The 13,264-nt window shown below is 39.7% G+C and overlaps 2 protein-coding genes across 2 annotated transcripts in view; one reads left to right on the top strand and one right to left on the bottom strand.

The window, feature by feature from the left end:
• The window catches only part of GNB4 (G protein subunit beta 4), a 71,610-nt gene extending 68,046 nt beyond the window's left edge, over positions 1–3,564 (bottom strand). Inside the window, exons 1-2 of the mRNA XM_074590359.1 lie at positions 3,481–3,564; positions 1,418–1,561 (exon numbers count right to left, since the gene is read on the bottom strand). The gene's annotated coding sequence lies outside the window, so the exon portion shown is untranslated. The remainder of the gene's footprint in view (positions 1–1,417; positions 1,562–3,480) is intronic.
• An 89-nt stretch (positions 3,565–3,653) lies between these two features.
• ACTL6A (actin like 6A) lies at positions 3,654–12,943 on the top strand. Its single transcript, XM_074590329.1, has 14 exons — positions 3,654–3,811; positions 4,697–4,773; positions 4,966–5,140; positions 5,523–5,623; positions 6,998–7,095; positions 7,794–7,888; positions 8,153–8,259; positions 8,344–8,433; positions 8,626–8,687; positions 9,017–9,131; positions 9,486–9,566; positions 10,555–10,650; positions 11,758–11,844; positions 12,411–12,943. Exons 1-14 carry the CDS (start codon positions 3,787–3,789, stop codon positions 12,489–12,491), a joined length of 1,290 nt encoding a protein of 429 aa, XP_074446430.1. The 5' UTR covers positions 3,654–3,786; the 3' UTR covers positions 12,492–12,943.
• Positions 12,944–13,264: the final 321 nt, after the last annotated feature.

Genomic DNA, 13,264 nt, shown 5'->3' with positions numbered 1-13,264 from the left:
AGTGAGGTTTAGCATCTATTTTGTGTTATAGCTCTTTCTCTGCAGAAAGATAGTAGCGTATTTATACTCACAGCACCCCTGTAAGGAAGGGAAGTATTAAAATTGAGAAAGTGCCCAAGTACTTTAGCAAAGAAAGTGGAAAGTTGAGAGGTCATACAAAGTTCTTGAGTGAATAAGTATTAGTGATTGTTTTCCTTTTTCATTTACAGATGCTTTTGTAGTTCACATAAACATTTAAGACCTCTTCTGAAAATAAGAAAAATAAAACCTTTAACACGCATTTTGCAATCAAGAAACATGGAGGAACACAGACATTATGAATAACCCATTGTCACAGACGGTCTGCTGCCACATCTATAGCTGGCACTGCAGCCTGGGAGACTGACTGGCAGTTGTATGGCACTGTTCAGGAACAACAGGCCATCAGCCACCCAATGGGGAAGTCAGTGCAGCTTGTTGAGAAACAAAAAATCATTCTGTTCAGTTTTGGCTTGACGTATACATCACTTTCTACATTGCTTTGTATTACCCAGAAAGGTGAATTCGCTTGCTTGAAACAATTACATCTTAATGAAGTTGTAAAAATCTCAAAGCAACAATGATGGAGTTTCAGATTCTCCAGACTAACACTGATGAAATTAGCTTTTGCTTACTTGTAACCCTCATCATTTGGTGCCTTGATTCATGCCTCACTTTTAAAATTATGCTTCTGTTTATTCCTGTAGACAATTTATGTTAGTGTCTAGATCTAGAGTTGTTACATACAATGTCACATACAGTAAATCAGTATGTGATATCCCATGAAAAGCACATAATTTCCATTATACCTACACCTGCAATTCCTGCCAAGATACTATGGCAATTTGTACCAATATGGGAACCTAGATAAAATACATTCATTGCTTCCATCTACTTTGATTTTATAATCCTTGCTTCTGAGTAAACTAAGCAAAATACTTTAAAAAACCCCAAAAGTATTTGGGTATGTTATGGACGGTGGTGGCAAAGCTCTAGATTCTACCTGCTCTTATGCAAACATAGGATGATGTGCAGGAATTCACCAAAATAATCCTAGATCTGTGTCTCTCTAAGCAAGATTGGACTCTGCTGAAAAAAGATGCCTGCAGTCTGTTTCTCTTGGATGTTGAACTTTGTAGGGTTATACACACTGTTGTAAAGCAAAGTCATTGTAAAATGTTATCAAACCACAGTGATGATGTTCTACACACTTTCCACTGATATAAATGCCTATAAAAGTGCAAGGCAGAGAAAAGTAAAACCTAGACAGTTGTCAGTCTAAATTTCCTTCCCCATATCCTCCAGGCTTCTTGAGGATTACATAGATTTGGCTTTATTTCCTGATGCTTGTCAAATCCTGAGACTTCTAGATATTAGCATGATTTCCAGTGCACGTTACCTTGCAGTTCCTACTATCGGTGCGGATCAGCCACTGGAGCAGTAAAGATGAGTCAGGCCCAGGCACGCCCTCGCTCCATGCCTCACACAGCCACAAGCCTCTTTACTCTGGTACACAGTTGCTGATGGCATCACCGGAATTCTTCTGTGTTGAAGAAATAAGGAATTAAAAATAAAGCAGCAGAATGCTGTGCTTGTTTCTGGCTTGCAGATCAATCTTAAGCAGCTCTCGTGCAGAGAGCAGTATCTGCCTTTAAGTGTCAATTATCAATACCAAATATCAATACAATGAACCATTAATACAACAATAATATAAGTACAAGCAGGAGATAAATGAAGATCCTCTGGCATTGTAATTCCAAATTTTCTGAACTGCTTTTCCCATCTGCAATTAATTCCTCCTCCTCAAACAACTGTACCTTGAGTATTAGTGCCACATACTGGAAATCATGATAACACATTAACTTTAAAAGACTTCATAATACAAAATCGAGGTGCATTGACTTCATGAGGTATAATCAGTGAAACAGTAGTATTCATATTTACCTTCCTAATGCTAGCATCTGTATTTTGTAGTTGTATTGTATTATAACTTATGTAAAAACTTCAAATTTCTTAATTGCACAATAAAATTATGAAGTTTCCTCATTAAAGAAACTGAGAATCAAACTGTGTGTCAAATTAAATTCCTTGCCCTTGAGAGTCAGTAAGTCCAATCACCTCCTGCTATTCTCATAATTGTGCTTAAAACCCCCACCCCACTGGTTGTCCCCTACTGTTGGATTTTAATATTTTTCTTATGTTTTGATTCAGAATGACACTTAAAGAGGGACTGACAGTCACCAGCCTAAGATTAACTGCGGCATCTTGGGAACTTTTCTCCTTCACTAGCATAAAGCTTGATGGAATTTGTAATAATCATCTATTCTATTTACAACAGCTTTACAGACTTCCTGAATAAAACTACCAGGTACACCAAATGTAAATTTTCTCTCTCTTCTTACCGCACTGATTAAATTCAGTGTAAATTAGGACATATAACTGAAACTTAAGTCACAACCAAAGCTTTGTAGGAAGTTCTGAATTCCCTATCATAATAGGACAAAGTGAGACTCATAGCACTAATTTTTGGTTTACGATGAAAACATAAGAAACACTTTTAAATTATTTACAGTTCAATAATCAATTGCTATTAAGACAAATATTATGCTATGTAACACTTTATAGGTAAACGTAAAGGTAATTTAAAAAAAGTAATTCTATTATGCTGACTAAATCTAATCACTTGGGGATCCTTACTACAGCAGTAAGTTACACATCTTACGTGAACTTGAAAAGAACACTCATGATTATACTAGGCCACACACAACTACTCCCCAGCCCTCAAAAAAACCCCCCACATCAGTTCATGTAGGAATTCAAAAAGGTGCACACCAGGAATGCTTGTACTTTAAGCCAGTTCCCCCATTCTCCAGTTAGAATTTTCTCTGATGTTAACCTCTGGCTATGCCTGAGGTCTTTCTTTTGTTCCCTTTAATTCCTACAACTTTATAGTTTCCCCTCTGGTCGTTCTGTCTGAATACCAAGTTTGGCTGAGAACTCTTGATGCCAAACAAGACAATCCAAAATCCTAATTACAAGTTCAACAGCTAAACGGGCAGCTGAGCTGGCAAACCAGAGCTGCCCAACCATCCAGCTCGCCTCAAGGATCAAGGTCTGAGGGGCAGTGGGGTGCCCCAAGCGAGAAAAGAACACCACAAGGTTGGGATATCAAGATATACTTGAAACGCGTTTTATTCTCGGTGGAAGAGCCCAGAGGAGCAGAGACAGTAGCAGGGGAAGGGGCCAGGGAGGGCCCCGCTGTAGTAGCTGTCGCTCCATTCCACAGCGGCCCCTCTCCACTCACCGCGCTCCTCCCTATCCCCTAAGGCGGCAGCAAGCCCACCCTATGAGCCCTCGGGATTCCCAAGCTACCTTTCCCCACCCCGCCGAACCCAGCAGCTTTCCCCTCGACCCTCCCCACCCCATCTGCCCGCCCAGGCACCACCGTCTCGCTCCTCACACCTCCCGCCTCGCCACTCTCCTCACACTGCTGCTCCCGCGCACTGCACCCACGCCTGCTTGCCCGCCTGCTTGCCCGCCTTCCGCTTCCTGCCTCGTGATTGGCTCCCCACGGCATAGCCCCGCCTTTCTCCGGCCGCGATTGGCCCTTCTGCTGAACGGCGAGCGCTGCTATTGGCGGCAAGGCGGCAGCCTGCAGGTTAGGCTGATCACCGGTGGCGAGCGGGGCGAAGGCGCTATTGTTGCCGGGTCGCTGAGGAGAGGAGCCGGCGGGCGGCGGGGCCGGGTAGCGCGGGCCCAGCAGCAGCCATGAGCGGCGGCGTGTACGGGGGAGGTGAGTCCGGCGGCTCCGCGCTTGCCCGTCCTCCCTTCCTCCCCTCCCCCGCCCGGCGACCGTGGAGATCGGCGCCGTCCCGTGAGGCGGCGCGTGCGAGCCTCCCGCGGGCGCTTCCCGCCTCCTGCCGCTCCCTCAGGCCCCGGGCGCGGGGGGCCGCGGCCCGACCCTCCTAGAACCCTCCCGCAGCCCTACCGGTTCCTCCGCAGCATGCGTGAGGCAGAGGAGGCGGCAGGCCTTGTTTACGTCCCTCCCGGCTCTCCCCGGAGACTGGCTCAGCCCCGGCCTTGGGCTGAATTAGCGCCGCTCGAGTGCCGGCTGGCCCCAGAAGACCCCCCGCGCTGTGGAAAGTGGGGTTTCGTTTCCTCCCAGGGCACTTCTGCCCACCCTTCCGTGAGGAGCGGTGTCCAGGTGTTTTGCCTCAGACTTTGGTTTTCCCGAGGGCGTGCAGAGCACCTCAGCGAGGATCGGGGCCCACGGGGGTGAGGTGTGGCAGCCCCCACTGACAGAACTGGTGTTTTCAGGCCCACCTTGCTAATTCTCATTGCCCCCGGGAGGTCTGAGCTCACCTGGATTCGGGTGACTGTCAAGTTAGCACTTTCTGAAAGTTTTGTCATCTTTAGATGCAACTGTGTTGTCCCTTTTCTGTTAGAATTCCCGTTTTACTTCTGCTAAAGGAAGGTATTGCAGTGTCCTAGTTAAAGCGTATCTGTAGTCTTGTAATAGCTCTCTGGTAACTGGAGGTATGAATAGAGTTTCTTCTTGCCTTGGAAAAGATGCTTTGACTTGCTTTTCTTCTTTTGCGAGCAAACCAGATGGGGTAGTTAAAAAGTTCACGATCGTGGTAGAGCGTAATAACCATTCACTATCTCTTCATCTTTTCAGATGAAGTTGGGGCTCTTGTTTTTGACATTGGCTCGTACACAGTGAGAGCGGGCTATGCAGGCGAAGACTGCCCAAAGGTGAGAATCTGTGTGACTCAATAGAAATAAAACATGAATTTGTGCCTTAGGTCTTGTGTGTTAGTTATGAGCTTTCAGAATATGCTCGTTTCTGTTCTGACTGTATTGTGTAAGGAAAGCTCTGAATTTATGAGCAAAAAACCACCCAAAACATTAATAATTCTTATATACTGCTTATCTTTTGCCTTACAGGTTGATTTTCCAACAGCCATTGGTGTGGTGCTAGAAAGGGACAATGGCAGCACTCTGATGGAGATAGATGGTGACAAAGGCAAACAAGGAGGCCCGACTTACTACATAGACACCAATGCCCTGAGAGTTCCGAGGGAAAATATGGAGGCCATTTCACCTTTAAAAAATGGAATGAGTATGGTGCTCTGTCTTTTTCTACCTGTTTTTAAAATAGCATTGCTAGGCTGCAAAAAGTCCTAGGTTTCATGTAAACATATGCTATGCGTGGCAACAGAAGCCGTAAGAACGGATACCTGATTTACAAATTGCATGAAGTATAGTTGGTTTACAGAGTCAGTGGACTTTCATCATAATTCTTGAAACATTATGATCGTGATGCTTACAGAGAAGAGAACTCTGCAAAGCTATGAAGGGAGGTGTATGTCTGCTGAGGACAGCTTTCGACTAAGGAGCTCTACTCAAAATAAAACAAAAAAGGCATTGGAAAACCTTTATGTATTTGTGAAATGGAACAAAACTTAGAAGTAACTACTATGCTCGCTTCAATGTTGTTACAGTTGAAGACTGGGATAGTTTCCAGGCAATTTTGGATCACACTTACAAGATGCATATTAAATCTGAAGCAAGTTTGCATCCTGTCCTTATGTCCGAAGCACCGGTGAGTAAAAGCAGCTTTGCCTTTTGAAAAGTCTTAACTGTATCTTCTTGCTGACTCTGCAAACACGAGTCTTGGGCAAGTCTGACATTGGCTTGAAGGTTACGAATGTTAAAACTTAGCTGCAGAAATAACAATTTTAAAATACTTTGCCAGGTTCTGGGAAGTAATCTGTTTAAGAAACATGTCTAAAAAAGAAAACAACTTGAAATAGTTTGCATGAGTTACATTAGAAATTATTTACAATGTGCTATTGTTTTTCACTTATCAAAAAGGAGTCAAAATTAAAGAAAACATAAATCTCTTTTTACTGCCTAGAATAAAAGCAAAAATATATTTGGATGTCTTATTATGTATTAAGTTACACTTAATAAAATGCCACTGAAAATCTGTCGTTTTGTTCAGCCTTACAACTAATATTACATGATGGAAAATAATATTTATAGTGGAGAAGTTTTGGTTTTTCTGTCTTCATTTCTGTAAATGGCCCTGTAAGGTAAGTGAAGTGAGCGAATACAAATTTCTGGGAAAACGTGGACAAGGTTTCTGTCATTTAATAATGCTCAGCATTTGAAGGGTGGATCTTAAAGTCACAATGCAAAAGGTAGACATGCCATATAAAAGTTATGCCTATCTTTAATAAAATCTTATTAAAAGGATTTTCTTTTTCATTATTCCCTTGTGTTGAATTGTAGCTTGTGGAGTATGGATGAATTTGCAATGGTTATTTCATGTTTGATGACTCAGTGGATGTCTGATTAGAGGTTCCCATTGGCATTCTCCTTACAGAACTAATCTTACTTTAATGTATTGGCTTGGAAAAAACTTGATGTTTTCAGCAATGTGTAGAATATTTGATATATATATATTCTGGCTTAACTGCAAGTACAGTAGAACAGTAGAAAAATACCTTGGAAACAGGAAAATCTGGATTTATTTTTCTTTCAACTGGGCAAGTTATTTCATGTATCTTTCCCCTTGTAAAATGGGCATGTTACTTGTTTTAGAAAGTTCTTTGAGAGGCTGATACTGGAAGAGCTGTAGAAGTGTAAAGAAATGTCTATTTTAACAGTAAAAGAGTATATCACTTTTGCCCTTCATTTTAAGAGGTCCTTCTGTATTTGTTAGTTGATACTTCTTTATTTCTGTGTGATGGATAAGCATTAATGTATTGTAGTAGAATTGGAATAAAAAAGGTTCTAAAGAAGTAAGTTACTAGAAATCTGTCTCTATAGAATTTTAATATGATTTGAAACCATGGGTATAATAATTCTAATTACTTCTTTAATGTGTTAGCATTCTCTTAGTGTGTTCTAATATAAACATATCTTGCTCTTGGTCACTTATTTGTGGTTTGGCTTATTTTTTTTCTTCTAGTGGAATACTAGAGCAAAGCGTGAAAAACTGACTGAACTGATGTTTGAACACTACAACATCCCTGCTTTTTTCTTGTGCAAAACAGCTGTCCTAACAGCGTATCCTTTGGAATGTTTCACTGCTTCCCCCACTACCTCCCAGAAATTACAGTAAACTTATTCTAGGTAATTCCTAGTTAAACAGCATGTCTAACTTCTCTGAAATTAATTTTTCCGTAAACATCTAAGGATGAAGTAAACAAATTCTGTTTCTGAACTTTAGGGCTGTTTCTGAGCTTTAGAGCTCAGTTGTGAAATTCTCCTGATGCGACTGTTTTCCTTGAAGATGATGTCTCTCTTTTATTTTATTTTTTTTCCCCCCCCATTGTATACCATGGGTAAGAATATTACAGACTTGAAATGGTGTTTGTCCAGACTACTAAATACAGTAATTAGAGCTTGAAGTTCCCATAGCCTTAAGATGAATATTTGGAATTATTTTAAAGTAATAACATGTTTCAGCTTCAGAGTCTAAATTAATTGCATACACTTAGAGCTTGCTGCATCGTATTGACTTGAAGTCTCACCTTTGTATGTCCAAAGCTCAAGTTGGTTCACAGACAGAAGTTAAATGCCATTCTCTCTTTGAGGTGGTGCGCTTCATAGAAAGATGATTTGCACTTGAAAATGGCAAATCCTTTTGTAGAGCCAATGAAAAACACATCAGGGTCTTCATTCCTCATTATGCTCTTAATTGTATGGCAATATTTTTTTCCTAAGGTGAAAATTACAATATTTTCCTTAATCATTGTGGCTAGTTTTGCTAATGGGAGATCTACAGGTCTCATTTTGGATAGCGGAGCAACACACACCACTGCTATTCCAGTGCATGATGGATATGTACTTCAGCAAGGTAAAAATTTTCATGGATAACAGCATTGCAGTATCAAGGTCAAGTTGGCTTTCTTTCTGCTTTTACACAGATTTAAAAACAACAAAACTCTATCACCTTAAATATGGAAAAAAACCAAAACAAAACAAACCCTAATGGTGTTCACTGACAAATAGTTTGTTGGGAGAATTTATTCATTATTTCAGTGCTTTCTAGGCTGGGGGGTGGTATTTGTTTTTTTGTTTCTCTTTCTCTAGTTTGGGGTTGGTTTTTTTTGACTTTTAGGTATTGTAAAATCACCGCTTGCAGGAGACTTTATTACTATGCAGTGCCGGGAATTGTTTCAAGAGATGAACATCGAAATAATTCCTCCATATATGATTGCTTCAAAGGTGGGAAAGGAACTTTATTTAGTAGTGCGTGCTTGGGGAGAAGCTTGAATGGTTAACTGTTGGTCATGTTTCCTCCGATCTCAGGAGGCAGTTCGTGAGGGGTCGCCAGCAAACTGGAAGAGAAAAGAGAAGTTACCCCAGGTCACTAGGTCTTGGCACAACTACATGTGTAATGTAAGTAGGTCGTTTCTCCCACTCTCAAACTTCCCTAGGCATCTCATAAAGAGGTTTTGGTTGCAAGTATATCAGGTTTTCCTCTTGAAGAACTAGAAAGTCTTTAAAAAAAAAAAAATCAGTATCAATTTTAAAAAGTCTTTCAAACTCAAGACTGAAATTGATATAACCATGTTATTCTTCACTCCATAGTGTGTCATTCAGGACTTTCAAGCTTCTGTCCTCCAAGTATCAGATTCAACCTATGATGAACAGTACGTCACTCTGTTTTTCTTCTTGTAAAATTGATTATCAGTTGTGCGTGGGGTGCTTTGCCTGTTATTGCTGTTAGCTGGGTTTATTACAGAAGAAGTTTCTAGATAAAATCTGTTTATTTCTGAAAGTAGAAATACAGTGTACATACAGGTGGTAGGTTATTTTATTTAATTCCAAGATGCATGAGATAATAATAAATATCAAAAGTGTAAGTCATATGTATCTCAATATTCCAGTTGAAACTTTGGTTTATAATGCTACTTAGATAGCTTAACATCCTGTTTACGTTGTGTTGCTTTAATGTGTTACTTTCTGACGAATGCTCCAGGGTAGCAGCACAGATGCCAACCGTTCATTACGAGTTCCCCAACGGTTATAACTGTGACTTTGGTGCTGAGCGTCTAAAAATTCCAGAGGGATTGTTTGATCCTTCTAATGTAAAGGTAAAATAACTGTGATATGTAGTAATTGTAAGGCTTTAAATTACTAGATTATTGCATTACTTCCTTTTGTAGGATGTTCTTAATTTTGTGATTTGTATGTGTGTATTTACGCTCTGTGGTTCTCCTGGGGGTACAATTTGCCTGTGTTGGTTTTGGGTTGGGCTAGCAAAGAACAAAATGTAGTTCAAAATGGGTGGTGATGCGCTGAATGGGTAAATAGGATTTTTTTTTTTTTCCTTCCCTAAAAAATGCTTAGCTCCCTCTAGTAATATTTGTATATTCAACTCATTCAGGGCTTCTGCATGCCTTTCTCTTTTGAAGCAATGATATGTAGATTACTAATTTTAATTCTAGGGTTTATCTGGTAACACGATGTTGGGTGTGAGCCACGTTGTCACAACAAGCGTTGGAATGTGTGATATAGACATCAGGCCGGTAAGTGTTAGTCAGACATGTTTTATTTTAAGGCATAGATATTTTTGTGCTGATAGGATTTTTTGGGACTAGAACACTGTTGTTGAAGAAATGTGGATTTCCTAGGATGATGATAAACACATTAGAATAATTCTCTAAGTACTACATATTTGTATAGAGAAACACGTAGAATTACTGTTTTGTCTTACAAAATGCTAAATCAGGATTTTTTACTCTTAATCAGTGTTTCTACCTGTATATAAATAGCTAATGTCTAGATTTTGTGGCTGGCACTGCATAACGTGCATTGGATTGGCTTCAAATGAGCATTTTATGCTCATAACTTTGAGTGTTATCTTCAGATTTTTGTGTGTGGCAGATAGACAAAAGTTACGTATGATTGGTTATGTCTAGAAAGTAGAGAATAGAAGGAAGAGAAGAGGTTTAAAAGAAGACCTTTCTTTTTAAAACTATGTTCTAACTTTCTCAGGTGTCAATTTGAAAATATTCAAGTTTGATACGGACTGCATGGGGGTTGTTTCAAAAATTTTTCCTCTTCCGTGGCGTCTCAGGTTGGCTGAGTAGGCCAGGCCATGAGTTGTGTTCACCAACTGCAGCATTAGTGAGACTGAAAACTGTTGCAGTGCTGTGGGGTTTTCCTTTGTGGTTGGAACATCCATCTGTAAGGAAACCAACAGTTCGGATACTGGAGGTATCTGTAGGTGTAGGGTTCTCTACAGTAGAAAATATTCTGTGAAATCATTTAGAATCATTAATCCCATAGCTTCTGTCTTTCTTACGTAGTTTAATATTAAGCTGCCTTCAAATATTTTTCAAGTGATTAAAAACCTAATTGGATTGTGAGAGGTAATACTGTTAGCACCAAGTGATGTATGTATTATTGCTCTCGATTATATGTCCTTGAGTGCCATTCCTCTCTGTTCTGTGAAACAGTTGTTTTCAGAATGATTTCAGAGTTAACATTGTAGGTTACTTATTCTCTTTTTAGGGCCTCTATGGCAGCGTGATTGTAGCAGGAGGAAACACTCTAATACAGAGTTTCACGGACAGATTGAACAGAGAGCTGTCTCAGAAAACTCCACCGGTAAAACAACTCTTTAAAGTGCTGCATTGAGTTACTTATCATTTTGCTTTTCCGCCGTATAAATACACAAGCGTGTATCATAGTGTTGACTTTGTTAGGGACCCAGCAGCTGAGGAGATTTCTGTGGGGTATAGAAATCTCTTCTCTAAAGGAAAGAAAGAAGTCTCAACAAGTTCTTCTATGAAATTAATTCCAGCAGATATTATAACTGCTTCCTCGATATTTTACTTCTCCGTTCCTGCTTTCAGGTTGTGATTCTAAGTTCTGTAATTGTCCCTCAGCAACAGTCACTATTTCCCATGATGGCCTCTCCTGAAGTGCTGCTGACTAACTTGAGGCACATTCAGTCTTTCTGGCTGAGGTCTTGTCACTTTGTCATAGGAATTGTTCTTCCTGGATTCTACGGACAACTCGGCCTACTTGTAGATAAAACCTGGTGGTTTAACATACTTGTACTTATTTTTTTAAAATCACTTGATGTCAAAGAGAGTATTAATACCTTACACCTGTGTTCTCAAGAGTACATGTAGCTTATGATATTTCTTGAAAATTCGTATTCAAGAAAAAATGCTCTACTTGTAGCAACTCCGAAATCATGAATGTTACGAGAAACTAGGAAAAGTAGTTCCTTGCTGCTGCTATAATAGCCGAGGAGGAACCCACTGAAATTCAAAGATCTTACTGCTACAAGGCATTTTGAAAGCAAAAGGAATGAATGGGTCCAAAAAGGACCAGAGGAGTGAAGTTCAGCAACGTTAGACATCTTAGTCCCAGTGCATGTTTTAAGTAGCCAAGTGTTAGAGATGATGATATATACTGTGAGCATTATTGCTCTCTACCTGCCCTATTTCTAGCCTTAAACATTTGCTGCTGCTCCTTGTTGGGAGACAAAGATAAAAGCCGCACGTGCTCTGTTCTGCTATGGCTATTCTTCAATTCTAAGCACAGGGCAGATGAGCATTATTGCAAGTTTATTAAAATTGACCTTGTTCACTCGCATGTTGGTATACACACCAAGTTCTTTGTGCTGTCCTTCTCTTTTCCCTAAAGATCACGCACCTGCAATTTGTATGATTGTTCTTTCATTTTACCTTCTTTTCTGTTCAGAGCATGCGCCTGAAGTTGATAGCGAACAACACAACAGTGGAGCGGAGGTTCAGCTCTTGGATTGGTGGTTCGATTTTGGCTTCTTTGGTTAGTAAACCTCTGTTACTATGTTGCTACACTGAGCGACACTGGCACCCAAAAATGTAATTACACCTATGTGTGCATTGCAGAGTTTGTGCTACCATAGCAATCACAGTCTTGTCTATCCTCCTGGTAAGGTAAAGAGAATCTGTTTAAAAAACAAGACAATATGAGCATTTCCATTCAAAAAATAACTTGCCATTTTTAATGGCAAGGTGTGCATGCTTGAAATATGGTATCTAGAAATGACATGTATATGGTGCACCATGACAGTAGCATACCTGTTTCTGCGTCGTATTCCCAAGCTTAATTCTATACGTTACTGAGTTACAAAATGGTTTGTGGGGATTAATTTAGCAGTATGGGAAAGGGAGACAAATCAGCTTTCGGTACTGCAACTTCCTGTCTTTAGTTTAATCGCTACCGATATAAAACTCAAAGGAAATAGTTAAGCAGGTCAAGTCCTCTTACCTCATTTAATGTAAAGACTTTGGTAGTTTTTTCCTCCTAGGAAAAGCTAATCATGTTTCACTTAACCTTTTTTTATTGTGTGTGTTGTTTTGTTTTTGTAGGGTACTTTTCAACAGATGTGGATTTCTAAACAAGAATATGAAGAAGGAGGGAAACAGTGTGTAGAAAGAAAATGTCCTTAGACCTCTCACTGTGAAAACTGCTGCCTGCTCCGTGCTCCTTCTGTTTTATAGCTTTAGCATACTCAGGAATGGGATGGACTCTTTTTTGTAGAAAGTTTATATTGGATTTTTTGCATAATTCAAGTTCCATTTTTAACAAACCTTAGAAATTTTGAGAGACCTAATTGGTACTATCATAGAAAAAAGATTTTTACATCCCTTGTAAAGCAATACTTCATGTAACAAGCATTTTATAATTTTGTATAAATGTCTATTTTTCTCTAGTATCTTTTCCTGGGAACAGCTTTACAGTTTAGCGAGTAGAGGCATAACCTTGCAAATGCCCGTGCAAATTTATTAAAAATCTGTTGTCTACTTTAATATATTAGTCTTCCTTGCTGGTACTTTGGCCTTAAATTGCTCTTATTTTTCTCTTAAAAAAATAAAATTTGGTCTTTTATTTTGAGCAACTATGTGAGTACTTGGAGAGAAAGTTACTCTTCTGTTTTAAAAATTGAAAGTTTGTATTTAGTAATCTACTATAAAGTGACTCAGTTCAGTGTAACTTTGACTCTCTAATGACAGTGTTACATTCCATGTAGTGAATGTTCTATTAAGCACTGGTTTGCTAATTTTCTATTCTGGAGCGATTTCATTTCAGTAAACTAATCAGTGCTTTCCACTTGATTTCTAAGAATGTATTTAATGCCTTTGTGATGTAGGTGAGAAGCAAAACTTGTTCGAGACAGGGAAATTAACGCTAAGAAACACCTCTCCAGGACAAGGAGCGTAGT

The sequence above is a fragment of the Larus michahellis genome, chromosome 6 (assembly GCF_964199755.1).
Source record: "Larus michahellis chromosome 6, bLarMic1.1, whole genome shotgun sequence".
NCBI lineage: Eukaryota > Metazoa > Chordata > Aves > Charadriiformes > Laridae > Larus > Larus michahellis.
This window is presented reverse-complemented; position numbering and strand designations above follow the sequence as displayed.

Bases quoted from the DNA above. Each gene is read 5' to 3' on its own strand.
- ACTL6A (XM_074590329.1), top strand. From the start codon at position 3,787: ATGAGCGGCGGCGTGTACGGGGGAG. The intron at 5,624-6,997 runs GTGAGTAAAAGC...TTTTTCTTCTAG, and splicing joins TCCTTATGTCCGAAGCACCG to TGGAATACTAGAGCAAAGCG. The intron at 10,651-11,757 runs GTAAAACAACTC...TTTTCTGTTCAG, and splicing joins TGTCTCAGAAAACTCCACCG to AGCATGCGCCTGAAGTTGAT.